The 27,683-nt window shown below is 44.3% G+C and overlaps 1 protein-coding gene across 1 annotated transcript in view; it reads right to left on the bottom strand.

The window, feature by feature from the left end:
* The window catches only part of LOC131258553 (protein tincar), a 34,275-nt gene extending 7,385 nt beyond the window's left edge, over nt 1-26,890 (bottom strand). The window contains exons 1-2 of the mRNA XM_058259897.1: nt 26,319-26,890; nt 22,592-22,713 (exon numbers count right to left, since the gene is read on the bottom strand). Of these exons, the coding sequence (XP_058115880.1) occupies nt 22,592-22,713; nt 26,319-26,890 (694 nt within the window). The remainder of the gene's footprint in view (nt 1-22,591; nt 22,714-26,318) is intronic.
* Nucleotides 26,891-27,683: the final 793 nt, after the last annotated feature.

Genomic DNA, 27,683 nt, shown 5'->3' with positions numbered 1-27,683 from the left:
GAAGGCGAACGATAGTCAGCATGATTTTATTGTTCGTTTGTTACTGTCCATAAAGTGGGTACGAAAATAGCTGCGAGGGTGAACACATCTTCCGGAAGTTTCTCGTTTGCGCTCTTTTTTGCTATACTTTTTGCAACGTTCTGTTATTACTTTTTTATTTCTAAAGAAATCCCCTCCCCCTTCATCTTTATCACACTTTTCACAAATCTTTCCGTACTTTGTTCCTTCGTAACTTTTTTTTCTTACGTTTGCCATTGTCCTTACATCTGTAATCCTGCTTGCACTTTATTATGTCGCCGGTTTTGTAAGGCGACGGTAACGATGTGAAAAGTTACCTTCCGGCACTACGGTTTTGTCTCACGTCGGGTGCGTTTAATTATTATTAGTTAAAATAAGCCGAATAAAGAAGGTAAGATAAGATGAAAATCCCTTTCCCGGAGGCAGCTAAATTTCGCGTTCAAATCGTCATTTCCTTTCACCAAAGCATCGAACCGGAAGCTGACATGATTAGCTGCTCCTCCCTGTTTATGGTGAGGGAGAATGCTTCCGGCTTATGGGTTGCCGTTTCTTCCCTAGGGTTTTCCGAACCGTGACTAAGATGGAACAGTTTTCGAAGAAAATATCGATGCTACCTGATTATTAATTTGCTTGCCGTCAAGCGGAAGGGATCGGTTTGTAGAATCGATACGGGAAGTGATGTGTTGTTTTCTAAATGATTTAGGCTTCAAAGGCGTGTGGGATAATGCATACAATTTTCGTATTTTCCGATTATGTGTTTAGAGTATAAAAGAAGCAGGACTTTATGTTATGTATTATTTCAAATGGGGGTGCCCATGGCGCAGCGGTAGCGCGAGGAAACACCACACCACAGGTGTGGTATCGAATCTCGAGTCTGGCACCCTCCGGTATTACGAACGGCTGACCACCGATCTATAATATACCGTCTTTCGGTCACACAAACTCTCTTCGGAGAGAGGCCTTGTCCCACTAGGGGATGTCGTGCCACATAAGAAGATTATTTCAAATAACAATGACATTTTTAACAGTAAGATATGGTGAAAATTGCTCAAATTATGAAATTATTATGAAGTTTAACGGTGCAGCTTTGCATAACATTTAATTTATTTCAACTGATCTCAACCATTCCCATACTGACGTGTGGCGACGAGAATGGAGCCACTTTTCAATCATTCATCGTCCTCGGAGATAGGTTTCCATTCTTCCATTTATTTTCCTTCTCCAAATAGGACCTCTTTTATCTGTTCGACTCTGATGCTCCGTGTTTCATAATCATCGTCTGCCACCAAAAGTGAACGCATGAGAGAAATTCATGTAGAAGAATAAAAACAAACTAAAAAAAGAAAAAAAGAAAAACGCTTCCACCATTTTCCGGCGAGTGATAAAACGCAGCCGGGACCGAGCTTGAAGTTCGCTTTACTTCCACCCACCAACCGCGTACCACCTGCCCCGGCGATGTCCGGTGGAGTGCAATAATGTGAATGGAAGTCATTAGTTCTAATTACATTTTTCCGCTGCACTGTTTCCGCGAGACGGATCGTTTCGGAACGGGGGCGGGAGGGTTTTAGTTCCATCTCCGGAAGACCCCGTACTTTCCAGAGCCGGTGACGCTTGTGGATTCTTGATCCTTTCCGGTGAGCCCGAGGTCAGACAGTTTGTCGATCAGGTCTGATTGGATACGAGTTGAAAAGTTGACGGGTTTTCATTGCTTCCACCTGTGCGAAGATGCGGTAGAAGAGTTCGATGGCGTTCCGAGATGGGCCGAAGGAAAATAATCAGCTTAATTACCTTCTGGGTGGTTTTTGTTTGACTTAGTTTTTTTTTCCATCGGAATGAGTGTTGGGCATATTCGATTTTCAAGCATCCACTCCGGAGGGCTTAATTAATAAAGCACTTTACAAAAGGGATAAATGTTTTTTTCCTGTTGGTCTTTTAAGTAGGATCTAAAAGAGGGTTTTAGTTTTGTGATGTAAAAAAGAACCAAAACTGTAAATGCACATGATAGGAATGTTAAAATGGAGTGGTTAAACACACTCCACGGGTTAAGCACGTAACATTTTGTTTCATTTATGTCCAGTGACCTCCCATTGGCAACTGGTTGACTTTTTGCTGGACAACGTTTTCCGCTTCCACCGGCAAAGTGTTACAACCATTTCGCTCGCAGTTCTTTCCAGTTTGTTTGTTCAGCACCGGGAACCACAATCAGATTCGGTTGCAACCCGTCCGGAACGTTCGGTGTTCGTTACCAATCCGATTGCCGGGTGAACGATACACAAGCTTTTAGTGGCTTTCTCACCCAGCGTTGGAACCGGCAGCTTACGTGCCACACAGCTCGAGCATGAAACAGGCACATTGCCTGCAGGAAATGGACTATGAAACTTCATTTTTACTTCCCGCTTCGTGCAGGTGCAGTTTTTCCCCGTCTTTTTGTTTACATTCTTGCGAAAGGAAAATCCTTCCTCTTTCCACAGGTTTAGGTGAGTTACGGGACGAAGGCTCTTTGTAGCCTTTCTTGGAACATGCAATACGATCTTCCTGCTGCGTCTTGTGCAACTTTTATTATGCTCGTCGTCGCGGGTGGAGGGGGGGGGGGGGGGGAAATGCACTTTGTCACCCGAGCACAATGGAAACGCATCGGTTTGAACGGGAAATGCATCGCACGGCCACTCGAACAAGCAAACTTTGTATTGTGACCGTTTCGAGCGGAAGTCGACTACCGGGACGTTTTCTGCTCGTCGGTTCGATTTTCCTTCCTGGAAAGCCAAAGTCGACGAAGGAAATCAACATGCAGGGAAACTTTGTAGCGCAGGTAAAGGCGTGTACTTCTTTTTTTTTTTGCTCGATCCGAGAAGGAACCATTTTTCTCTGGCGCTATTTAGCAGTGAGCTGCTTTTATGGTTCGTTTGCCATTAGGTGAAATATGGCGTCATGTTTTCCGCTGGGAAAATCGGTTAACCAGGTCACCAGCGACCAGCGGAGAGCGAGGGCTCTTGATCTGATTCGATCTGTTCTGCTGGCTGGTTGAGGGTTGGAGTGCTGTGGTGCAACGTCGTTCGCCTGAAACCGGTCCGGAGTTGAGAGCTTACATGAGGTAAGAAAGGCTCTTAAGAAGACTTCCAAGAAAAGGCTATCGTAATACCTGATCAGACTCCACCCGTTTGGAGTGCTATAAAATTGTGTAATGTATACAATGGATGATTTGAACATTGATAGACATTTGAACAGACATTGATGCAATAAAGAGTGATAGTTATCTGATAATAATTGCGTTTCTGTGTATGATTCTATTTCGATAAATTGTTGCTGGGGTAGGAATACCGATTGAGTTTCACATAGTTAAACCGACAAACATACGATCAAAAGGTCGAACCACTAGTGATTATTAATGTCGTTGTCCAGTGAGCAGAACTTAATTCCACAGGGATGTCTATGTCTAGGATGACTGACTGTCTCTGGTCCAAGTCTCCTAAAGATCCAACCCTACGGAAGTAACGGGATTAAATTCAATTTAATTTTTATACCTTCCGCCCCCCCCCCCCCCTCCCCGTTGGAAAACCTGCTGTTGGGCTGGGCGGTCATTATGTTCCGGCTCTCTTCCGGCAGGGACATCCTTCGCAATCTTTCGACCAAGCGAAGTTATCTATCCCTTCCCTTCTCCAAAAACCCATATCTTTTCCCGCACAGTTGCTTTATGTCTCAATCGGCTAGATTTTCTCTCCCGACTTGCCGTTTGACGTGCTTGGGTATCCATCGGAAGAAAGCGCATGCAGAGGGGGAAGATAATGAAGAGGGATGGAAACTATTTCCGGGCTACCGTTTTCATGGTGTGATGGCAGTTTCAGTCCATTTCCTTGGCCGGCCCAGGGAATGCTGGGAATGATAGCAATTAAAGCTGATCTATTTCTGATTAAGCGCAGACGAAAGGGGATGAACGTTGTGGTCGGACGTGGATTGGGTAGTCTGTTTCTCAGCTTTCCAGAATTACAACGTTCTCCTCCCCCCCCGCCTCTAGTTTTATCCCGTTTATCGTAAAATTAACGATCGGTCACAGGGTGAGAGATACGTAATTTTCTTAATGCAGATTTATTCGACCATGGTTTTGTGGGAGACAGATTTTGTGGATGGACTCATCGCTTGAATGCTCTGTTATTTTTCTTTGTTCAATATTCCAGTCCCCGGAACTGCCAGAAAATCAATCAACGAGAAGCAAAGACGTGGAGCACCAGGCGTCTCCATCACGTGAGTTTGGAAATATTGAATTTTCGTTCAAATGAATCCAATATTTTATCAAGCACACCGGACCAGTGAAAATAATTACGAATATTGATATTGGCTCTACTAACGACTTAAAATTTGTCTTTAAGACTGATTACTTGTGCACCTTAAATAGCCAAGCGTTAAGAAAGCGTAATATTTGTAGATAAATATAATACCGTTTGTATGCCTTTGGGCCGAACACGGCGCGGGGTGTGAATTTTCCCAACAGCATTTTACTGTACAGCTGTTTCCCCACGGAGTCGCTCAGCATTTGAATGTTCACTAGCATAACGTAACACGTTCGCTCGTGTTGTTGTTCCTTCCCCGGCAAACATCCCCTGCATCTCCTTCGCTTCTATACTCCTCACGTACTATCTAACGGATATACGGATGGTGAATAAACACAAACAATAACATGACTTGCTGCCGAACAACGTTGTTACCGTCTATGGCACGGTGCTATTCCTGAAGGGGTTTACAGGGCCGGGTAAACAAGGCACATTTTTCTCGCTTTATTTTTCCGTTGAAGCCGAGCCGAGCTTGAAACGACGGATGGCTTTCCAGGGCGAAGGACCCAGGAACTGGGGTTAACGTCACGTGCAGTCCCAAGGTGGCATTTTTCCCTTACGTTACGTCTTACCGAGCGGGAAATGGTACAGACACCGTGACGGATGGAATAAATTTCACAGGCCCAGGATGCTTTCCCCACGCTTTCTATTCGCCAGCATCCGCGTCAGATACTCGCGTTCCCGGACTTTATTTTCTCCCCTCGTTGCCTTGCGACAACGCAGTGTTTCTGTTTGAATGCAAAAATCTGTCCTTCCGCACTTGTGCGCAAGGTAAACGCTACCGATCTGGTTGTGGAACGGCGACCGAATGGTTCAAACCGGCGGAACAAATGTTTCCTCAATCGACATGATTCCGCTGATCTCTGGTACGGCGACTTAAAAGGGAACGAACCTTGGTGGAACAACAATGAGCGGAAGGACTGTCACGGTCTTTAGCGAAATTGAATTTACTTTCACCATTGTCATCTTAAACAGATTTTAATGATGCCTCTTGTTCGCCCGATTGTCCCGAGGTGTTCGGTTGGGTGGACTGCTTCAGTTCGTGGAAGAATGCCAAACGGTCAGAAGATGGAGGTTGTGGGGAACATTGTTTGCAGGAGGAAAGTGGTGTATCCTTTAGCCGTGATTCCACCTTAACTCTTGAGTGCAAATTTCAACATTATCAATTCAAAACATGACATAACGAAATGAAGAATCTACCATATTTTTATGATATTTTAAACCCATTATTGTCTTACGATATTTTCGATAAACTTCAATTTTACATACTTTTATACTATTTAAAAATCAAATGTTTGTCTCGATAAAATTCCTAACATGACATTTTTAATCCACATATGCTACTAGCTGAAAAGATGCGTATGGTACTTTGACTTCAGCCATTAAGAATTGATCGTCTTATTGACTCACTCCATGAGGAAAAATTCGTAAATTTTTCAAGCGGTTTCACCTGAAAATGTGGAGAACCGGATCACCGAAGCTTGTGCCAGACAGGCGTGAAGGAATAGTTTGAAATTAATTTGTAATGCAAATGGATCCCAAATCCTCTCCCAATGATCCAGTCGAAGGGCTTCCGACTGACGACGGGATGACTTAGGGTTCTGTAATCTGTTTTCGGTGGTTTAAAACAAAGCAGAATTTTTCGAGGGGTAGAACTTTCTTTGTCACTGTACGAAGAATGTTGGTTTAGAGTTTTTGTGGCAGAATCAACGATGCATTATTCACGAGAAAAGCTATTTCCGCAGAAGAGCTGAGTGTGGTGATGGTAGCATGAAATATTTTTTGTTCTAAATGAAACATTGTGAATATTTTAAATGTGGAAAACGATCAAGTCAACCTTTCCTGGCAACCAACCAAAGTTACACTAGAACTGAGGTTTACATTTAGTAAAGTAATAGACATGAAAAGAGCATGATTAAATAACCTTAAGTGAAACTTCATCAATTCTGCGAAAACCCTATTAATTATTGAATTAACTTTAAAGCCGCATAGGAAGTTGTTAACAGGTTTGGTAGAATCGGTTGGAATGATGGCGAACGAACATGAAGCTAGCAAAAAGTCTTGAAATTATGGCAAACAAAAAGTTCATTCCCAAAAGAATTACCCTACATGATGAGGGTAATTCGCGGAAAGAAAGAAACTTCGCACGTCCTAAAAGTGTCAAAAACCCTTTGATATATTTTTTATCGCTTCCTGCCGCTTCGCATTTAGGCAACCATCTTTCCTATCGTCAACTTTTTTGCTACGTTGGAGAAAAAGAAACAAAGAAACAAAAAACACTTCTTCCAAATTACGATCCTTCCTTTTTTTAACACTTTGTACAAAATAAAGACTGTGGAGAGGCCTCCATACAAACATTCGCTTTTTAACGGTTGGTTTCTTGCAACAGTTTCACAAACGAAAAAAGGAGCATGGTATAGGTTTCACTTCAACCATTGCCTGTTATTTGCGAGATGCGAAACTTTCGCAAAGGATCACAAGTTGAGCATAAAAAAAGTGAGAGACAACGAAACGAAGCAAACGCCTAGAATGATGGTCTTAAGGCGAAGAAGTTCAAAATGAACCGCGCTCGCTTCCACTGTGTGCGCGAAACCCCCAACGAACGGATTGGTGATAGATCGTGGAGAGCATAAACAAAGTCTCAAACGACCGGCACAAGTGCCTTGCCTGGCTTTTTTCGTCGCACAAGCCGGCCCGCAGTCGTGTTACTCGAAAGCTCCTTCAGAGCCGCCGGCTGTAGGCAGAAGGGCACTCGAAAAGTCGTCACCGTGTCCTGGCCGCATCCCGGCATCGGCCTGTTGCGAATCCAGCGGAGCGAGCGCAATATGAAGGGTGCCCTTTAATGCCCGTCGAGTGAGCCCCAAACAGGGGTAATGAGGAGGAACGAAGCACAAAGAAACCGACAGAGGCTTGACGAATTCTTACGTAGAACGTCTGCAATCGACATCTGTATTTCGGTAGAGTGTAACAAGTTTTACGTACCTCCAATTTTTAGCTCGAAGCACTCTCGGGAAAAAATTGAGCTTAGCTACAAGCCATACCCTTGCTTATACATATTGTTAACAACTATCAAAACAATTGAGTAATCAACCCTGTTACTTGGAAGACAATGGCGATCTTTCAAAGAAGAACAGAATATCTGTGTGAAGACAACAGATCTCATCTACTTGCCTGGGCTTTGCGTTTGTCAGGCTGTGGTGGCAAAGTTTAAGAACATGTCGAAACAAACCAAGAAGTTACTTGAGCGTAGAAAAGAAAAACAGAAGAAAGAAAAATACAGGCCAGCAAGATTCAATTATAAGTTTTATGGAACATGATTGACTTGCATGTTTCGTTGGATCATCCCCTGCCGAGTTTCTTGTAGCGTGAACATAAACGCATAACCTTTTTCGGAAGAAACAATCCACCTCAATGAGACCTCTGTGCGTCAGCTCGGTAATTTTTGGAATTGTCGCTTAATATGTGTAAAGCTGTGTGGTATAAAAAGAATATGAACATTTTTGGATAACTTGTTACTCATGTGGGTGGATTCATGTAGAAAATAAAATGTAACCACATTTTGAGTTGTAAAGAAATAATTGAATTAGGTTTATATCCAGCTGCTAAAGAATCGGTTTTAACTTAATCCCTTTCTATTGCAAAACGCTTAAGAAAGGGATAAGCGTGCAAGCCACCCATCGTTGCCTTTGAAGATGGAAAGCCTTTGATAAAACGATGGCTCAACCAAACAGCCTTAAAACGGTATCCATTTCCATCGCGACGACGGGAAAAACTGAGTGACACAGGAAACGTCCCACTTTTTCTCGTCGCTCACTTGCACAGTGGAAAGCGTGGCGAACGCGGATTGACTTTTCCCGCGTTTATCCCGTTATCTAATTACTCGGTTCCGCGAAAAGTTAGTCTTGACTGGTCGGAGCTCCCCGTCGGGGATCAGTCGCCTGCAGCATCTCGACCTCATGGAAAAACCCCGGCACGCGGCAGGAAGGTGTGAAGTGAGCTCATTCACTCGTTGTTGCCTTTCACGCGGCTCAGTGCGCCGGAAAAGCCTACCGGAAAAGCCTACCATGGGGACGGGGGTGGGGGACTTATTTCTTCGCTGCACAGACGCGTCGAACGGAGCTATCCCTTCGGCAAGCGAGGGTTGTTTTGTGTGCGGGTCTTTAAATCGTGTTGCACACAGTTCGTGGAAATGTGAGAGCGGGTGGGAAGTGTGGGAGGTAGTTTCAAGTGTACTTAAGCCGACTCCCGGAAAAACCGGTAAAGGGAAGAAAAAGAGGCGAGTGCGACAAAAGGTAAAACCGGAACCGTGGCTGAAAACATCCACATCCTTCCAGTCCCGCCGACGATAAGTAGTAGTAACGATGCGGAACGGTTGACGTCAGCCGAAAGCCACATTTTCTGACACTTTAAGCTCGTAAAGAGATACCAAAATATTGCCGGGGTCTAGTTGAAATTGAGCCGAGCGGGAGCAAACGGGAATGATGGCTTCACTTTGTCGGGTTTTATTATTTTATCAACATTAGACAGCGTCGGGCAAAACCACAAACCGCTAGCCCCGGGCCGGAACAGGGAGCAATGGAGGGAAAATCCAGGCTCCTCCAAGCGGGAGTGGAGGCCGGGTCGTCGATTAGTCGAGCCTAGTGGTGCGTTAAAGCGATATGAGCCGGGAATTAGTGTGGCCACAATTTATTGTACGGCGCACGGAAAAGGGCCTTCGTAGAGGGTTCGGGACTGGAGTTTCCTCTAATCGCTGCCTTTTCACCGAAAGGAAAAGACACCAAGGAAGGTGGAAAAAAGGGCTTGCTTTCGGCAAAGTAATGCACATATTGACCAGATTAAAATTTGGAGTGAAAGGGAAAAAACCAAACAACCACAACGTTAACTGAACTGTAAAATTAATTTGGATTATTCTTATCGCTTGATTACAAAATGTAAATTATTTCAATATAATTGAAATAATGGAGAGAATGTAGAAGAGTGTTGTTAAAAACACGGTAAAAAAAAATTGACTAATTGCAAAGTTCAGGGTTATTTAAAATCAACGTCATTGGCTTGGCTTTTCTTTCATGACTCATTGGAATTGTCTGGTTCATTCCCAGTTCGTACTCTTGTTGTCGTTCGTCCACCATCAATATTTTTCATCTTTGCAATTTTTCATTATGTACCGCACAGAAAAGGACAAAACATAAAAATCGATATCCTTCTTTTACGGTGTTGTTGTTTTTTCCCGCTCACTCCTTTCAATTGGGGCGCTGCACTCGATGCAATCTTGATTGTATTGCAATTTTTATGGCCATTACGTGGTCGTGCTGAAATGGGTTGATTTTGCTTTCCCACTTTCCGCTTCCGGTCGTTCCGGCTGCTGATGTTTCCCGTTGATCACGGGAGCGGGAAAATGAAACAAAAACAAACACAACATCCCGGACGCATCCCGGGACACTGCACAACCAACCAAGGAACAGAAACAATGCAACTGCCATTTTTCGCATCATGGCGGGTGGGGAAAAACCTTGTTGTAGGTTTTTTTCTTCTCTCTTGTTTGCTACCTTTCCCAATCCATTTTCCACTTAGCCTGAAGGAAGCATGCTTTTGTGGTTTGATTTGCGCAATGTTTTCCCCGTTGCCGTCGGGTGTTGTTTTTCGTTTTCCGTTCGCAACCATCTTCGCCCATTGATGCCGGCAGCGTAACGGTGGATGAGTGATGTCAGTGGGGCTGACGTATTAATGGGGAAAAGTGCACGGCCACACCATAACAGGGTTCATTACAATTACACTGGGGCCCCTGGTATCGATGTGAGTCCTTTTGTTTACGGAAGGCAAAGAAAAGGACCTTTTTTAATAGTTTTTCATCTCTATCGAACCCACCGATCGACCAATAATATGTCCCATAAGCAATCTCATTGTGGCAACATACGATTGGAGGGATATGCCGTGATAAGAGCTGAACATACACACTTCTACAGCGGTGATATTGAGGCGGATTGACTGTAAATCAAAGGGCAGGGCCATTTATATGGCCATTGTTCCTTCCTGCGGCACCGAAGCGTAATCAGTTTCCTCTCCCGATTTCCCTCATCGGTTGCTCTATTTGTTACATTTTCCTGACTTTTCCAGTTTGTACGTTTCTTTTTCGGAAAAGCGAATAAGTTTAATTTGATTGCAAGGAAGGAAGGCTCGGTTGTTTGTTGGGTGATGTCCGGGAAAGGACAACCGTCCATAAAAATCTTGCTCCTGTACCCATGCACGCACACTGGGACAAGGACGGTCGTAAGGGACATTGTTACACAACCCTAGGTTGGGCCGAAGCCTGGGCGGGAGGGTTGCCATGATGTCGTGAAGAATGACGGTTTCCCTTCGGGCAGTAGGGCGAACGATAAGCAGGACTTAAGACGTAAAAGGAGTTGTTTATTTCCATTCTGTTTATCTGAAGTGGCCGAGCGCGGACGGGGGCCGGCGGGGTGTTATCCTGAGCCCATCTTAATCTCCTCCCGGTGGCCGCCGGGGAATCTTGTTAGTGTTGGCAAAACTTTATGTCTTTCTTGGAAAAACCCAGGAGTCCAGGAGGAATGGGATTTTCGGGATGAATTTTCGAGAGCAGCTGCCGCCTCCGTTGTTTCGTGTTGAAAATTTTGCGAACGAGTGCGTGACAACGCCACCAAAGACGCCACCAAAGACGACACCAAGTGTGTCACCAAAGACGTTAAAGGCTCACCGAGTTGATGATTGGACATGGTGTTAGCACAAACCACCCCTGGGAGCGGAGAGATCCCCTTAGAAAGGGTGCCATAATGGAGGCGAAGGCAAAACGCTGAGGATGGGGTGAGGAATAATTGTGTCGGTGGACAATTTAAAACATCGCCTCAAAACGATTGTCCTCTAAAACACACTTCCCCATTGCAACATCCGGCGGGGTGCTGCCGTAAAGGATATGAAAATGTAAACGATCCAATAACGAAAGCTTGGATGGTGGAGAAACTTATCCGTTAAACTTTTTGCTAATGCCGTTTGCTAACCATCCTTTCCTGGAATGGTTTTAAGCGTTAATAAACTCGTGTAACGAGGCTGGAGCCGAGGGAAGGAATTCCAATCGATTCCAGCTCGGAAGGATGATGTACATGGGATGGAATTATTTTTAATTAAAACATGATTGTAATTATTCTCAGCAAGGGTTTTTTTTGCGGATGTAAAAATAACTTTACGGAGCTGCTCAAATTGATTTTTATGGCTGAAAACTATTTTATAGCACGGAAAAGAGATAGGGTAAGAATACATAATGATCATTAAACTTTCACCAATTGCTATAAATGAACCATCAAGTAGGAAAAATATGAACATACAAATGAAAACATAGATAAATTTTTGTGGACTGTACTTTCTACCCCACCGAGCTAACAGAATAATCGAGCGAAGAAATGTTTATGATTGTGTTTCAGCGTGGTCTGCCATTAGTCGTGCATAAATATAAAGAAGATCCCTCCATCGAAAAGAATGGACCAACAAAGCGGGAACAAAGTTTCATACAAAGTGCAGCACTGGCACCGCAGTTATTTGCATTTAAAGCAACTTCCTGCGGTGGATAGCAGCAGCAGGGATCGGAGTTCCGTTCGGCACCGGAAAGCACATTCTACTTTTACCCACAAAAACAAGCAAAATACCGCAATCAAGCGGCAAAGGACACGATGATGGCGAGTGGCGAAGATGTGCACCCGGAGCCCGGAGGGAGAGGGAGAAAAGATTTCCCACCTTGTGCGGCACTCTAACGGAATCTGCTAGAGGAACATTTTCTTATCACCCTCGATCGTGGCGCGGCGACCGGTGGAAGCGGAAGTAAAATGAGCTAAAATGTCTGTGGAAAATACAATTATGGCACCATTAGAAAATAATACCAACCGCCAGCACTCGGCGCGAAACGGTAACGACCGAGGCGGGAAGTTTCGTGCGGAAAAATGGATGAAGAAGTTTTTCACTATTCATTTCCCGCTTGTTCTTTCGGGGTTTCATTTGATACTCGCTCTGCAGCCTTCAAATTCATCGAATTATATTCATTGTGTCATTGTGATGTTTTTTGCCTTACGCTTAGCTACTTTCTTCTTATCGTTTGGAAGGGTGGGTGAAAATAAGACGGGTTTCGCCCTATCGTTTAAGAAACGCTTAATTTTCCGGCATGATGAAATTCGAATGAAAAGAATGGAAAACTTAGAAGTCGGAAATATGAGAAGGTACGTCGAACACAGGGAGTGGCAAAATATTCTAGGAGTAAAAAATAATTTAGTACAGAGAAGAAACGAAGCCCAAGAAATGATCACGATGGAGCACAATGCACAGGGGGCATGGGAAAACAATAAGATTGTTTTGTAGCGCGACCTGAATGGGGATTCAATGAGAGATTGTCATCCACAAACAATGGGTGTGGAAAATCCAACGGAAGAAAAAAAAAAACGTTCGCTAACTCGAGAAATGAAAAACTTTGGCCAAGTCGAGACAAAAACAAAAACACAGCAACACTAATAACACCAGCACTGATAAGACATAATCCTCCGGAAGGATCCCGAAGGATGCAGATGTGGGACAAAGCAAGGATAAAAAAGGTAAATGAAAGGATCATTGAGCCTCCGTCCCTTGGGTGGAGGTTCATTTTCTCGTTTGCGTTATTTTGTTTTGCCTCGCTTATGGTGTTCATTTCGATTTATCCTCTATTTTCCATTTCCCGGACAAAGGCTGGGAGGAAGCCGCTCCCATTCCGCACCGGGTTTCCCAAATTGGATCATTGCCTTTTATCCCGTTATCCTTCGATTGGCTGTTGGTTTTTCCTGCTACCCGAGTTGTGTGTGTGTGTGTTTGCGTTTGCCGGGTCGCGAACATGGCGACAGATAGTTTACATTTTTCTGGCACATTTTCAATTTTGTTTTATCCTTTTCCATCCATGCTTTCGTTCGACTGATCGGTTGAACCGTGCACAATGAAAGGCAATGAGAAAAGCCTTCACCGTGAATGCTTCTAAATGTTGATGTTGTCCGATTGAATGATTCAATTCCGTGTCGCTCGTCTCTTTTGCCATTTCACATTCCATGGCCGGGCAGAAGATAACAGGCTTAAGATGGGAAAATGTTGTCATAAGTCTTCTGGGAAGCTATCGATTTGGTTCGCTTTTGTTCAGGCAGGACACAATGAAACTTGAAGACGCGGTAGGCAAATTGACGATCCGGTTTTTCCACGCCAAATATTGACTGACATTGCTGCTTATAATGTATTCAGTTTGCTTAACAATTTGGTAAAAAGCGATTCGGTAGTATTATGCAAATGAACGGTTAGGCATTGAAGTCAAATCAAGGATCCTCAGTGAAAGCCCTAACCTTGAAAGTCAATCTTCTAATTGAGTTTAGACAAAAATTCTACTAAGAAAACAAAACAGATAATCCTTCATTTGTTTAACGCATTTGTTTAGGGAATTATCATCGAAGGACAAAATATTATATAGGAAAGAGTTTTTCACTTGCCAACTCATTTCATGTGACATCGTCATCGGGCATAAGCCAAAGTGTCAAACTGGATTTTAATGTCAACCCGTCTTTTCCACAGCATAATCACGGTGGTTACAAGCATTCCCATTACAGAACATGCTCTCACCTGGTTGTTTCGTAGCCGACCACAACCATTTCTGTACCCTTTTCAATCCTGCCTGAACCTAGATAGGATCCGACCCCGAAAAGCTGCCAGTGTGTGGACACAACACACCGAAAGATTGATCTCTAGAAACAATCCCATCACCATCGTTGTCATACTCATTATGTCTCACACGGGACCATAAGCCTTCCTCGACCCCGGTTGACCTCCACCGGGCCGCGATTGGGGTGCTTATTTTATGTTCCAATTTCAATGGCTTGAAATTTGAATAACATCGGATCGTATGTCGTCCAGGTAGGGAGGAGCATATGTCCGGACTGGCGGCTCCCGTCGTTTATGCTCCAGTTAACCCGGCCGGGGAAGAAACCCGGCCGGACCGGAGTCAGAAAGGCATCATTAGTTATGCAAATGCCGTCCTCCCTGCTCCATCCGGAAAATCGTGCGCCCCGGAGGGTGATTGTTCGGGGTTTATCGGTCACCAAGGTACGATGGGGCTTATCTCTCGGGCGATTGCGGCAATTTCATGTGTGTCTCGGTGTACATGTATTCCGGTTTGGCTGCATGGGCATTCGGGGAGATTATTGCTTCGGGAAGATTATCTCACCCGGGAAGATTTTCCAACGGACGAGCCATTTAACGGAGGTAAAATGGATTTATAGGCCTACCTGCGTATAATCCTTTACCCGTGCAACAAAACCGAATCAAGGGAAGGTTCACCGAAAAGGGGTGGATTGAAACGTATCGGGAGAAATTATTCGCTCGAAATCCAATTGATTTTAGATGAGCATTCCTTCAACTAAATTCAATTGACGATAAGGGCGTTTGTATGACGTTCTTTTGAAACTTTAACTTTAAATAGAAGAATGTTGATGAAAGAATCATTAAAGAAAGGAAACATACTATACGACTTCGAGATCCATCCTGATTTCATCCTTGCATCCTTTTTTCAAAGATTCTTTATCATTTAAACATAAACAAAAACAATAAACTACCAGGCTCCACAAACTTTTCCATCAACCCGTTCGTCCGACGGTTCCAACACATACGAATGTTAAATGCAAATGAAAGCAGAAGCCATCCTGTGTTTGTTTCTCCGACGCGCAATTATGCACCGTTGGCTTGTCGCAGTTACACACAAGAAACGGCCACCCTTTGCCTTTGTTGGTTGGGTTGGAAAAGCGAGCCGCATGGTGGCATTTATAATTGAAAACGTTTATCATCGCTTCGGTGGCCGTTGCGTAAATTACCGCCCATTGCTGCAGGTGTTTGCATTGCTTGGGGGGCAAAGTTGCTTCCAAAGACTTAAGCACAGCGTTAATCGGTGGCTCGGGTCTCGGTGTGCGATGTCTGAAAAGCGGAATCGATTTGTTAACTGGAAGTAGCCATGACGCAGAAGTGCATGTGAGTGCACTGTTTTTGATTTATACCGATGCGATCCGGTAGGTGCAGATGAGTTACGAGGCAATCTGCAACAATGGTCGGTTATGTTTGGCGGCAGTAATTACTTCCAAAAGTCTATTAGACCAATTTTCGTTGGAAGACGTACTTAAACCGATTCAAATAATTATTCTTCAATTACCATAACCTTCCGTTATGGGCGCATTTATTTGGGGTTGTTCGATTACTTTTGGGTAGAGGTTTGCGATGCTATCTTAATCTGACCTTTTTTTTCGATTACCCCCCAATGATTTATACCCCCATCTCCACCTCCCACCAAGATGGATGTCGTGTTATTCCACCCCATCAAATTCATCACTCAATGGAGCGTCTTATCGGGCGCCTCTCGGAAAACCCCCCGTTCCCTAAACAGGGCGAAAGGGTTAGCCGTTCCGCTGAGTGTTGCGAAAAAAAGGGAAATCCCCCCCTTTACCACACGGCCCGACGGAGCTCAGAACATCCGAAGGGAAAGAGAAAAATCAATTTGGTGTGTACTTTTCTCCGGTTGAGTTACGTTTACGATTATGAACCTTCGGGCGCCCCCGTACCATACGGACAGGGGAGGTCGGGTGGGTGGGCGCTGCGTATGAAAATATCATCCCAAAATGTTGACGAAGACGGGATCGCTCGAAGGGAGATGTGGGGCTTTGGCAAATAATGCCCAAATGTCCATTCCCTACGAACACCCTTTTGATGGACACTGACCGGGAGGGAAGGTTTACGTCGACCCCACAAACAGGCCACATTATAGGGAGCGGCTTGTTTTTCCTACGGGGTTTTCGCCCCCTTTTATCCGGCGAGGTGTTTGCAGGAAAAACCATGGCAAACTTAAGGAGTTTCCCACACACTTGCTCCGGCAGAAAAGGTCTCCGTCAACCACCCCGACGCCGTTTTCCCGCGCGATGGGTGAGTGGGAAAATATGGATTCAATTTTTCAATTTTCCTCAACCGAATCATGTCATTTTATCTCGATGCTCGGAGCTATTTTATCAGGCCAATAGTGTATCGAACCGAGGGGATAGAGGCGCATGCAAATACAGCTGAAAAGGTATCGCATACCATGTTGTTAAAGGAATTCTACAGAAAAATACATGGAAATTGTTTGTTTTTGAAGTATCGTATAAATAACATTTTAATATAAGACTTAAACCATCCATAATTGTTGTTTCATACATCCAACAATGGTATTGTTTGTAATGTCTTGCTGTAATTTCTTTCGAAAAAATTTCAACCTATCTTACCCATTGTCTGTAACTTGCACAAAAAATAATGCAGCTAAAAGTTTCGCAATATGTTGGGTCGTTTACGTGGTTCGTTAGACAAATGCCGCTTTGCTACATAAATTTGTTTTGCCTCTGCTTTCCGGTGAGAAATGTGAAAAGGAGGCAAACATGTCGGCTTGCCAAGTATTTCGGGAAGTCACAATTTCTTCCGCCCGGGGAAAGTTGGTTTTTGGTTAGAGCGGTATACGTGTGCCACTTTTACCCGCGTGAGTGTGCGTCATCAACCGGGATCCCTTCGGAGCAAGGCAGACGTTTTCTTATCACACCGAGACCGACTTTTCCGGCAGAATCGGGCACCCGTCTACGTTCACGTATTCGCCCGACAGCTATCGTGCACCTTCTTGGTCCTAGTCCCTCGTCACGTTGACTCCTTTTGGGGGAAGTTGAAGCGAGCGTGGGTTACGAAAACACACACACTCACGGGAAGGTAGACCCGGGTATTTGCTTGCCGTTTTGGCGGTCTCGTACGGTACCCTAGAGGGCATTCCATCTGTCTGTCGCCGGCAGCTCAATCTCGCACGGGAAGGGTCTTTGTCTTACGAGAAAGGTTACACTTCCTTCACGAGTCCAAACTATTTTAGGGTTGGCGGTGTTGGTGTTTTGATGCAACGGTAGTTTTTGCAGCCTCATTTAAATTTACCGATAGTGAAACTTTCGCTCAAGTCAACGAAAACAGCGTGAAGAGAAATAAGCATCGCCCGGGGCAGTCTTTCTTCGGGTTTCGCACCAGCGCAAAGCTCCGGTTACATGGAAGTTGGGAAAATAGTTTCGCCTGGTGTATGGTGATGTTTTCCCGTCTTCTTCACCTTCGTGCCGAAGCAGGACTATGAAAAATTCATACAATTATGCCTTCCTGAGCTATTACCGAGCAGCAGCACCTGAGCGCAAGGTTTCTACTTTCATACGAAAACCTGTGCTCTCTTCGCGGCTGGTTGTCTGGATGGGAAAAGTTTTCACCTAATGAATTTGCAAGCTTGTGAAATTACACAAAGAAAAAAACGGGAGGAATTTTCCACAGCATTGGCCTGCCTGGAGAAGAATGTGCAGATTGATTATTGATAGTTTCTTCAAAGCGTATCAAGGTGCAACTTAAAAACACACTACAACGTCTCCACCGTTTACGCAGAATGAACTTCGTTGCAGCTAAAAAGTCCTATCTTTATTGCACGTTTCCACACCAACGTATCTCACGAACAGACGCGCCGGATGTGACAGACGTGTCAATTATGGCCGGTTTGATTCTTCATCAAATGCTAAGTTTCCTTTCCTTTGCATTTTCATATCTTCTATTGCTTGAGGCTCCTCTTTTTGCGACGCTCCGTTTAGATTCATCGCAATCGAAGCAAGTACCGATGCCTTTCGGGGTTTTTCTTTTCCCGGTTGATCAGCGTAACCCGGAAGCAGCGTCTATTTGACAGCTGTCGTTCGTTAGTGTTGGTGATCGATTTTCTCTTGCGGTGCCATGCCTCAAGGAATTGGAGAAATTTTTCTTCGTTCGGTGGAAAATATCAAAATACGGGAAAAGGGATTCCTTTGCCTTAAAAATCACATATCAATAACGTCCGACGTTAGTTCAACCTGACGCTCCCTTTTAATGGCATCGTGGACCAAGTTTAAAACAAGGCTAATGCTTCTCTATCAAGTATTTTTATGCTGTTTTAAAACCGTGGTAGAGTTTGATCCACTTGCTGTAGTATATTATGTTTTTTCTTAACTAAAAAACTGGAGTAGCATGTTGATGGTACCTTTTTTTCCTCCCCTGCTTCGAAGTGTCGTTGACCTTTGCTGAGGTTAGTGTTATGTCGCCCCGAAGGGCCGCCCTTCTTTTTTTTTGCGAGATCGAGCAAATTACAGTTTAAAAGCTATTAATTTACGGCTGTTCGCTTGGTTTCACTTTCGGGGACAACTTTTCCATTCCCCTCCATCGTTCGCTCGATGTTACCTACGGTATCGATTTTCTATTTGCTGGCCAAACCCTTTCCGCTTTCGTGCCGGTCCCCCGCGATGGTTTTCCTAGGAGGATTGCTTGGTAAGTTGCCGGCAAGAGATGTATTTTATGGGAAAAGTTGTTTCCCCTAGTTGATTTCCCCGGGGGACAGGCAGCTGGCCGGTTACTTTCGTATGAGTCAAAAACGCTGTCACATGCGAAAATACGAAAATACTCCTTCTTTGCAGCATACAAAAATGACCGGCGATTTCTTGAGAAATATTGGCTCTGACGAAAATAATTCCTCATTTTTCATTTAAACATTAAAATGTTGCTATCACGTAAGTTGTAGGTAGGAACTATCACTTTGTTTAAAATATATTAAACATACTAACGGAAATGAAGTTAAGATTTGTATCGCTGCCTCTTTTAAACTTCCAGCAGCCTTAATGTTCGGTTGCATGACGTCTGCTTTCCTTTTCCTATCATCTTACTGCGGAGGCACTAAATCAAATCGTCTGCAATCGAGCGAGAAACAGAAAAAGTTAACCGTAACAACCAATTGATGGTTTGCAGTGGGAAAATCCAGCCAAGCCAAAGGTTGTAAATCAATTGTGACATCTCGTGAACCGGGTCGTGCATGTACCGCAGCTTACTACCCCACTCTCTCTCACACGTAGCGGAATTCCTCAAGGAAGTGTATGCTCCCGGAACTGAAACACCCTTTCCGGAAGCGGAACTCACGTACGCGCGGGGCATTAGAGCACAGATGGTACCCTTGACGGTGTTACAGTCGCATCGCAGCAAAACGCCAAATGGGACACGCTGCAGGAACGGCGAACTGGTTCGAATGTCAATGTTTCGATGCGATAAGAACATGGATTTACATTATTGGCACGAATTGGGGTACGAAGTTGGTCGGCGAAGTGGAAACTTATTTCTAAACCATGATGATGACGATGATGTTCGCTCCCTTGTCTTGTTTCGCTGGATTTTCCTGTCCAGAAGTGAAAAGTTTCCTGCGGTTCCGTGGTGCAGGTGTCGAAGATAAGGGAAGCAGAACGAAAAGTTGCCCAAACGATAAGCGAAAATATTTAGCAAAGGGATTTCGAGGGTGTTACGGAACCTCAGGCCCCGGAGTGAATGTTCTGAGAAATTATTCAACTTCCACTCGAAAGGAAATGTTTGAGAAGAGGCCTTTCAGTATGTTTGATCCCAAGCTATGCCGTTATAATTATGATTATTTAAAATCTGAAACATTTAGAGAAACAATCCGTTTTCCACCGTTATATCTGTCCAATTCACCAACTACTATTCAACCTGCTGGTACTAAGGAACACGTTTCTGAGTCGTTTGTTGGTAAAAGTAGTTTCCGATTTGCGGTAAGTTTACCCCTTTCGTCCAAGAAGACCTTCCGATTACATCGTACCGTGAGTCGAGGTAGCTAGTTTACATCCAATTAGACTCATATGTAAAATAGAGTTCACCAAGCCTACCGCAGGCTGAATTTTCACCTCCAGCTGACATGGAAAATGAATAGCATTCCGATAGCATCCAGTGGAAATGTTTGCCCAGTTTTTGCGTATAATTCAAAGGACACAATTCCAAAGGACAAAAGGACACCTGTAAGAAAGTGTCGTAGCACAATGTAAGCTAATTATGATTGTTTAGAATTTAATACGAGCACTTGCGAGGGTTTCTTAATAGATGAAAAGCTTAAAGCTGAGTTAAAGTATAAACTTCCTAAAATTGCCCATGAACTGATATGTATTTAAACGCACAGTAGTACTTTTTCCCTTCTTTCAGTCGTGCAAAACAAGATCCAATTATTACCATTGCAAGTATGCCAACCTTTGCCAACCTAACAAACCTCGCGATAAACCACGGCGACCCTCCGAGAAATGCCGGCCGCCAAATCCAATTAATTTCCCGTCATAGCGCATCGTGTGCGAGCGGGAAAATGCTCGCGCCATGCAGCGATACCCCGATGTCGGGCCGGTTGGTGGGAAATTTAATTATTACAATAATAAAGCATGACAGGGACCCACATCATGCGATGCCGCTCGGTGGAAAACATCATCTCCGCACGGTGCTATCTGTGGAAGAATTACACCTCTCATGTCATCTGCGAGCCAAGCGAGGAAAAGCTCGCAGTGGAGTGAGAAATTATTATCCAAACAAACTGCCCGGCAGGTGGGCTACACGGGGCTCGGAATTTAATCCTGAGCCCGTGAAAGCTTTAAAGTGCACCGTGAAACGTCCCGAAGACGTTGCTGTAGCCGAATTCCCAGGTGGGTGAAGGCATGGGAAGGGGAAATTTAGCACCCCCCAAATGTAGCGCATGGGTGCTAAGTAGGGAAAAGTAACAAATTGGGGAATTATATTTTACACCGGCAAACGAACTAAACGTTGTTTCCCATCCGAAAAGGGAACACCGGCCGTCGGCACTATCTTCTTCCGGGACAGCGCGCATTCCAAGTATGCCGATTAAACTTTCTTGGCCAGCACCTCGGCCTGTGGGTGGAAACTTTGGCTCCGGGAAACCTTTCGCAATGGCTACACCAATGAAACCCGAGGATAATTTTCAACCATTCGTCCCAGTTTCTTGCGAAGCGTAAAACGACCCGGAAAGTGCGGAAGGACTAGGCACGGAGCGGACATGGACGCTAAGCCAAACCCCCACCGGGAATGTTTTCCCTGTGCGTTTCAGCTGCACATTAGTTCGTGCTTATTTATTGTCATCTTTAATTTCAGTTAACTTTTCCATTAGAAACTTTCGCAGGTGAAATAGTACGCCACGGCTGTCCCGGCCAATTGGGGCCTGGGCCGTCGTCGCGGCGTGAAAAGCGTGAAATCGTTAGTGGTTAGCTTTTCCCAACCGAAGGAAGTGAACGAAAGGCGGAGAGAGGAAAGGAGCAATAGGGACGGAGTTTCCAATTTCAAGCTGGAGAAATACTGGTTGTTAGGGGATTGTTTATCGACTGCGATGCTTTGCCGGCGATGGTACTTTCGGAAAGGAATGTGTTTGCGGAAAATTGGCTCGAGAGTTATATGACGACTTAATAAAGTTTTTCACATGAGTTTTTTTTCCAATTCACCCTCGTTCAACAGGATGGTGAAATATGGGAAATGGTGATATAAAATAGAGTTTGTTCGTAATACGTTAACTAAACTTCTGTCATAACTTGCTTCGGTTGCCTAAAACAACGGCATGAAAACTCACACTATCCATTAGGGAAAACGGTGCGAAAAACTCCCCCAAGAAGTTGGCAGACTCAAGGTCAAGGATTACTAGTGCTGAAAGTGAATAGCAAGCGGCTTAAGTTATTCCGCATCCTATTAGCCGCCGATCCCATTGCTATAATCCCTTCTCTTCTACCGCGCTTCGGTAATTGAATTCCGAGCCTCAAATTCCCACGTTCGAGGGTAGCGCTTATTTTCTGCCGTTTTTCCATTTTTGCCCGCCGCTTTGCGTTATTGAAATCCACTTCCACGAATGCCGGAAATGGGCTTGAAAATGCTGCTCCCACATCATAAACCCCGGGAATAACGGGGTGAAGCCATAGAAATGTGAAACAGCTGACTCGGTGTACGGTGGTGTTGGTGTTTGGTCCTGGCAGCCCTTTTGGCAAGCGCGGCCTTTGAGCGAAAGCCTGTCCCGCCCAGCTCGGATTCGTTCCCGGAACCGCGTCCGCGCACCGACAAGGCCGCTTTGGCTTGCAATCAATTTTGCTTCCATTCGCAAGAATGCTCGCCAAGAAAACTTTTGTGCCGAGCAAAAAGGTGCGCTGCAATAAGCAGCTTTCCAGAGGAGAATAAAATTGAGAAAATGGGTGTTTTTTTATTTTTCGAAACCTCTGAAACCATGGATGTGCTCGAATTTGTACGTTTTCGTTTGCTCCATTTTCCAACCGGTGGTTGGAAAAATACCAATATTTATCACAGAAAAATAATAATTGAGAATAATGAAACCTTACCTCGCGGGAGAAGACCGTTCTCGATAACTTTGGCCTCGAGGAGCAGGCGAGGCAGCAGCAAACAGATCGCCGTGATGATATGTATGAACGCGGACGTCGGTCCTCCGTGGATCCAAAGTGACCTAAAAAAACAAAGCCAAACAAATTATAAGTATAAATGTTGTTTATACAAAACATTGACTAGAAGCATCTCTGTTTGTTATAACTCTTCCATATCACGCTTGTTTTAAATTATTTCCTGTTGGTCATTGGTCGATTTTAAAGCGATTTCCTGTTCCCTGGTTTGATTTATGGCCCCTACTCTGCATTGTATAAATTTTCATCAGAAATTACTGATAAAAAATGTATCTTCCCAGGCTTTCGGTTGCTAATGTTGCATGGATGCACATCATGCACCGAGGCGACACAACGGCAGTGGGTGAAATAAATAAGTCTTGATGACGGCGGTGATGCAGCAGGATCTTGCTATCGTTCACAACCCATCTTGCCCTCAATTGACAACCTGCAAGCAACGACGATGCAAAATAGAAGCGCTGTTGCAAATGCAAACAGCCTCGGGGAGCAAGCGGCATGAATTACGGATGCAGCAGCGCCGCGTTTTGATAGATGGTGCGCAAACCGAATGGCAAGGAAGAGATTAGATTGATAGAGTGAAAATGAGTGAAAATCCTAAACAAACAGCAGAGTGTTATGACGATGAAAAATTACTAATGCCGTGAGACAGCAGAGCCAACGAGAGTTGGTAGGGAGTTTCTGATGAAAAACTATTTCGGGTTTGATAGGAAAATATGATTCCCAAAGTTTTGCCACCGCGTTGTGCCAATCTTCCCGGTTGGTGTTTTAGGAAACTTAAATCATTTCCCAAATCTGTGGAGGCTCATTTACGGGAGAAATGTGGCAATAAATCTACCTATTTCCCACCGACGTGTCTTACGTGTATATCTCCTAATATCTGTATCCTAAAATAATTTTGCTGAGCTTTGCCCGTAGTCATTCGTGCCAACCAGTTCTACAAACTCGCCGAATGCGATGAGCTTTAGATTTATAGTTTTCCTCCCGGTTCGTTTCGAGGAGTCTTATATCTTTTCTGCTGACTAAGATCGCCCGAGAACCATCTGCTATTGTTATTAGCACAGCGCAGGCATTCTTCTTCGGCTGCGGCACAGATGCCAGTGGATAAAGACTTGCCTCTAGCTCCAGTTCGAAACCTCGAAGGAGCTGGAAACCGTACCTTGTGTTGGGTGGGGGAAATTCCACAAAGAACGCAACACTGCTTCGTGGTCGGGCGACGGCTGACTGCATGTTTATTCTTCTTTAGAGTGAATTTATTCCACCCAACAGCGTCGATTCAACGTCGGCGAGGTTATGTTTTGTGGGGTTTGTATTCCTGCCCACACATTCTCTCGGTTGAAGGATTAGAAAAGCTGCCGAAGACAGACAGGAGCCGCAAACTCGAGCTATTGACGGAGTGTACCGTCGTCGCTGGTGATGAGCAACCGGAAAGACTCCAACTTCACGTGACCTCCACGTTGGTGGTGGTCGTTCCCCTCAAGAACTTCGCCAACCCGGGGCGCCCTCGGTTCAGGGAACGGACGGATTTTAATTAAAGTTGTGTCGAAGCTTTTCGCAACAGTAGTTGAATTGGTACCGAATTCTGACATCCAATTATTTAGCCCTCGCACCGCGAACCACGACACACAGCGCGCTGTCTTTCAAGTGTGGCGACTAGAGTTGTGTAAATCGGATTCAGATTCATGAATCTGAATGAATCTCTGCCTTATAAGGGATTCATGAATCTTTCGCCGCGAGATTCATGAATCCCAAAGACACACCAAATGATGTAAAGTCACCAACCAAAAGTCGGTTGAGGGACCACCTTTTTTTTTTTTTTTTTTGGTCTCATTGTCCACGCCTATGACAGAATCGGGGAGATTCATGACAGAACCATGAAAGATTCATGAAGATTCATTAAGGTTTCGAAAAATTCATTAAGCTTTGAATATTCGAATCCGCAAAGATTCATGAATCCATCTGAATGAATCTTAGGTAAAAGATTCATATGAATGAATCTCGCCAAAAGATTCATTAAGCACAACACTAGTGGCGACGCGTATCGAGTGCTGGAAAATTTCAATTACCTCGCCTTCACGACTCGGTCGGTCGCACTACACGAGTTGCTTCGGAAAGCCACTAGTTTCCATATGCAAACCCTCAGAGGTCGACGATGACAGGAGGACTAGAGACTGGAGACACCGGGACCATTCGTTAGTGTTTGAGGAAGTCATCGCTGGCGCAGTACTATGCCACGCCGCTGTTGCGTAATGAGAATATAATGGAAATTGTTGTGCTTGCACCGCTTGTGTTTGTTGCCGCCCGGTCGGGAAGAGATTGTGTTTTCGTAACGTTCACTTAATTATCCAACAAAGCCAACATAAATACAATTATAAGCTCCTACCAGGCGAAGCCAGTCAGCATGTAGTAGCTAGTAGAGAGTGTACTTATGCTGCGGAACTTGAAGCATAACAATCATGAGAGTTATCCCGTTTTCAAATGGAAAGAGTTGTGATTGGAAGCAGTTGAATTTGCATGTAAAATTAAGTTGAACTTTACATTTTAAAGTCGAATATAAATATTATCAACTAAAATTGATTTGAATGTTTCAATTATTTTAGTTGTACTGGACTGAATGTTTCTTAACTACGTTTCTTTATACATGGCACGCAACTTTCTGAGACAACGTAACCGCTTACTTCTTTCATCTCGTCTTTAATCATCCGAAGTTCACTAGAATGTGATTAAATTTAATCAAATATGACAGAATATTACTAGAAAACGGAACAAAACAGGCAATTAATTAATTTTTAACGAGATTTGCAATATAATTAAATTGCATCGGTTGCCTGTCACACCATAAGTTGCAGAGCAACGCGATACAGCCGTTGCCACTAAACTTTTGCTCTTAAGCAGATGGTGTTGTCTCTAAGGTACCAAGCTTTGAAATAACTCATCAGATCTCTTCCCGAAAACATGCAAATAAATAGTAATTGTGTTTTCCTAGATATTTACACTATATTAACAATAAACATAGAATCATTCAGTTTTCAAAACTAGCTTGGACCTATTATCATGATTTTTTTTGCCGATTTTTCATGTGCATTTTTGTATGCGCATAGTAAAATCCCCACAGAAACGGTGAATTCGGGGATATAAACTTGTTTTCATAGCTGCTCATTTGTTTTGTCTGTTTGTAACCGCTGCCATATATTTGTCAAATGTTCGTCACTACCAAAGCTAATTTATTGAATGCAACATTTTCTTTTTGTAGACATATTTTTTAAATAATTTTTGATACAAACAATAATCTTAATACTTACAATCATTCCTTATAACTAAATTTTTAGATAGAGACATCAATAAATCAGGAGACAAATTCAGATGAACATGAAACAAAAGCTGATGAGTTACAGACAAAGTAAGATGCGTTAGAGATAGAACCTGATGAGGTATCTCAATCATGGGTGGGTTTGAAGCGAAGATGGGTGTAATCAACCACCAGAGTTGTTACGCACTATGTAAAGTAACATTAACGATACTTTCACATTGTCATATAAATAACGTTTAGAAGTGCTGATTCGAGGTTCAGAAATCGTTTGGCAATTAACGATATCTGAAATTTGCAATCGTTTTAATCGATTTTAGCATGTATGAAATGGTCTTCGAAACTTACCGCAGTGTACCCTCGAAAGCTTCCTCCTCGAGTCCATCGTGGCCGGCGGGCGTTGACCCCTGCCAGAGTTTCGTGCCCGACGCCAGCTTCATGCCGTCATTGGCCAAGTTCCCAACGCGGAACAAGGCGGAGGCGAGCAGCAGCGGCAGGAACAGCACCACCAGCCCGCAGAACACGATCTGGATGTCCAGCTCCGTCGTGGGCTTCTCGTACTTCCAGCTAAGCGCCGACAGGCCGATGTACCGGTGCGTGCCCTGCACGATCAGGTAGCCCTGGAGCAGCGTCACCAGGATGCCGTACCAGATGGACCAGAGGGTGTTGAGGTGGAGCCGCCGACGGCGGTGCTTCGTGGGGCTGGACGCGATCGGGGGCTGAGTGTGGCGTCGCAGCGATCCAGAGGTGTTCCCGGTCAGCACCATGCTGCCGTGCGATATGCTCGAGTTCAGACTTTGGCATTGCTTGGAGGAGGCGTTCGAGGTGGCGGTGATGTTGAGCAGCGATCGGTTCTTCTTCGAGCCCATCGTGATGTCGCCTCCCGTCTCGTACCCGACCAGCGAGCCCGTGATGGACATTTTTTCCGGCTACCTTCGCTCCTTTTATCCCAAATGATTTATTCTACGCTAGATGGCGGGTTATTGGAACGGTTTAGTTTACGAGTAAATGCGTTCTTCTTGACAGAACAAAGACTAGAGATAGAGAGACACAAGTGGATGTGCGGTATGTGCGGTATGTTGCAGTGCGATATTAGAATTGTTTGGTGGAACCAGGGCGGGTCGCGTGGCTACGTGTTCTGCAGCAAACCCTTCGGTTGCCTTCGATATGTCGAGTTCATCATTGCTCTGCGGTTTTGGCGTTGCGTTGCGATACACTTGCTGCTTCCGGTGTCAATATCTACGAGAGAAAAAAAAATAATAGAAAAACATTATGAGTAAATTATGTCAAAGAAAACATAAATTTATTCGAAACTTGAAGTTTTAAAAGAGAACATCTGAAGCAAACTCTCTAAAATGCATCCTCTACAAAAGCAAGCTTATTCGTTTCGCTCGTTTGTGATGCAATTACTGTCAAAAACTAATGCAGAAATTCTACAGCTATTCGGACATCTTTCACCATCGCTCCATGATAAAGTTTACTGAAAAGGTTTTGCTGTGCCTTGTGACCGAAGAAACTTGTGTTGAAAGGGCCCAAGTGCGGAATATTGTCCCGAAACGTTCAGCTGCTCTAATGAGCTACAAAACGGTAGCCAGCTTTGCTCGACGTTCACGCTTATAATTCGAGGATAACAAATCGAGGAGGAATGTCGCCGTAGCGCAGAAATTCCGCTATATTAAAAACATCCCCCCCAACTACGTGTCCACCATTTTA

The sequence above is a fragment of the Anopheles coustani genome, chromosome 3 (genome assembly GCF_943734705.1).
Source record: "Anopheles coustani chromosome 3, idAnoCousDA_361_x.2, whole genome shotgun sequence".
NCBI classification, from domain to species: Eukaryota; Metazoa; Arthropoda; class Insecta; order Diptera; family Culicidae; genus Anopheles; species Anopheles coustani.
Note: the sequence above shows the minus strand (reverse complement) of the source record. Positions and strands in the feature narration are given on the sequence as shown.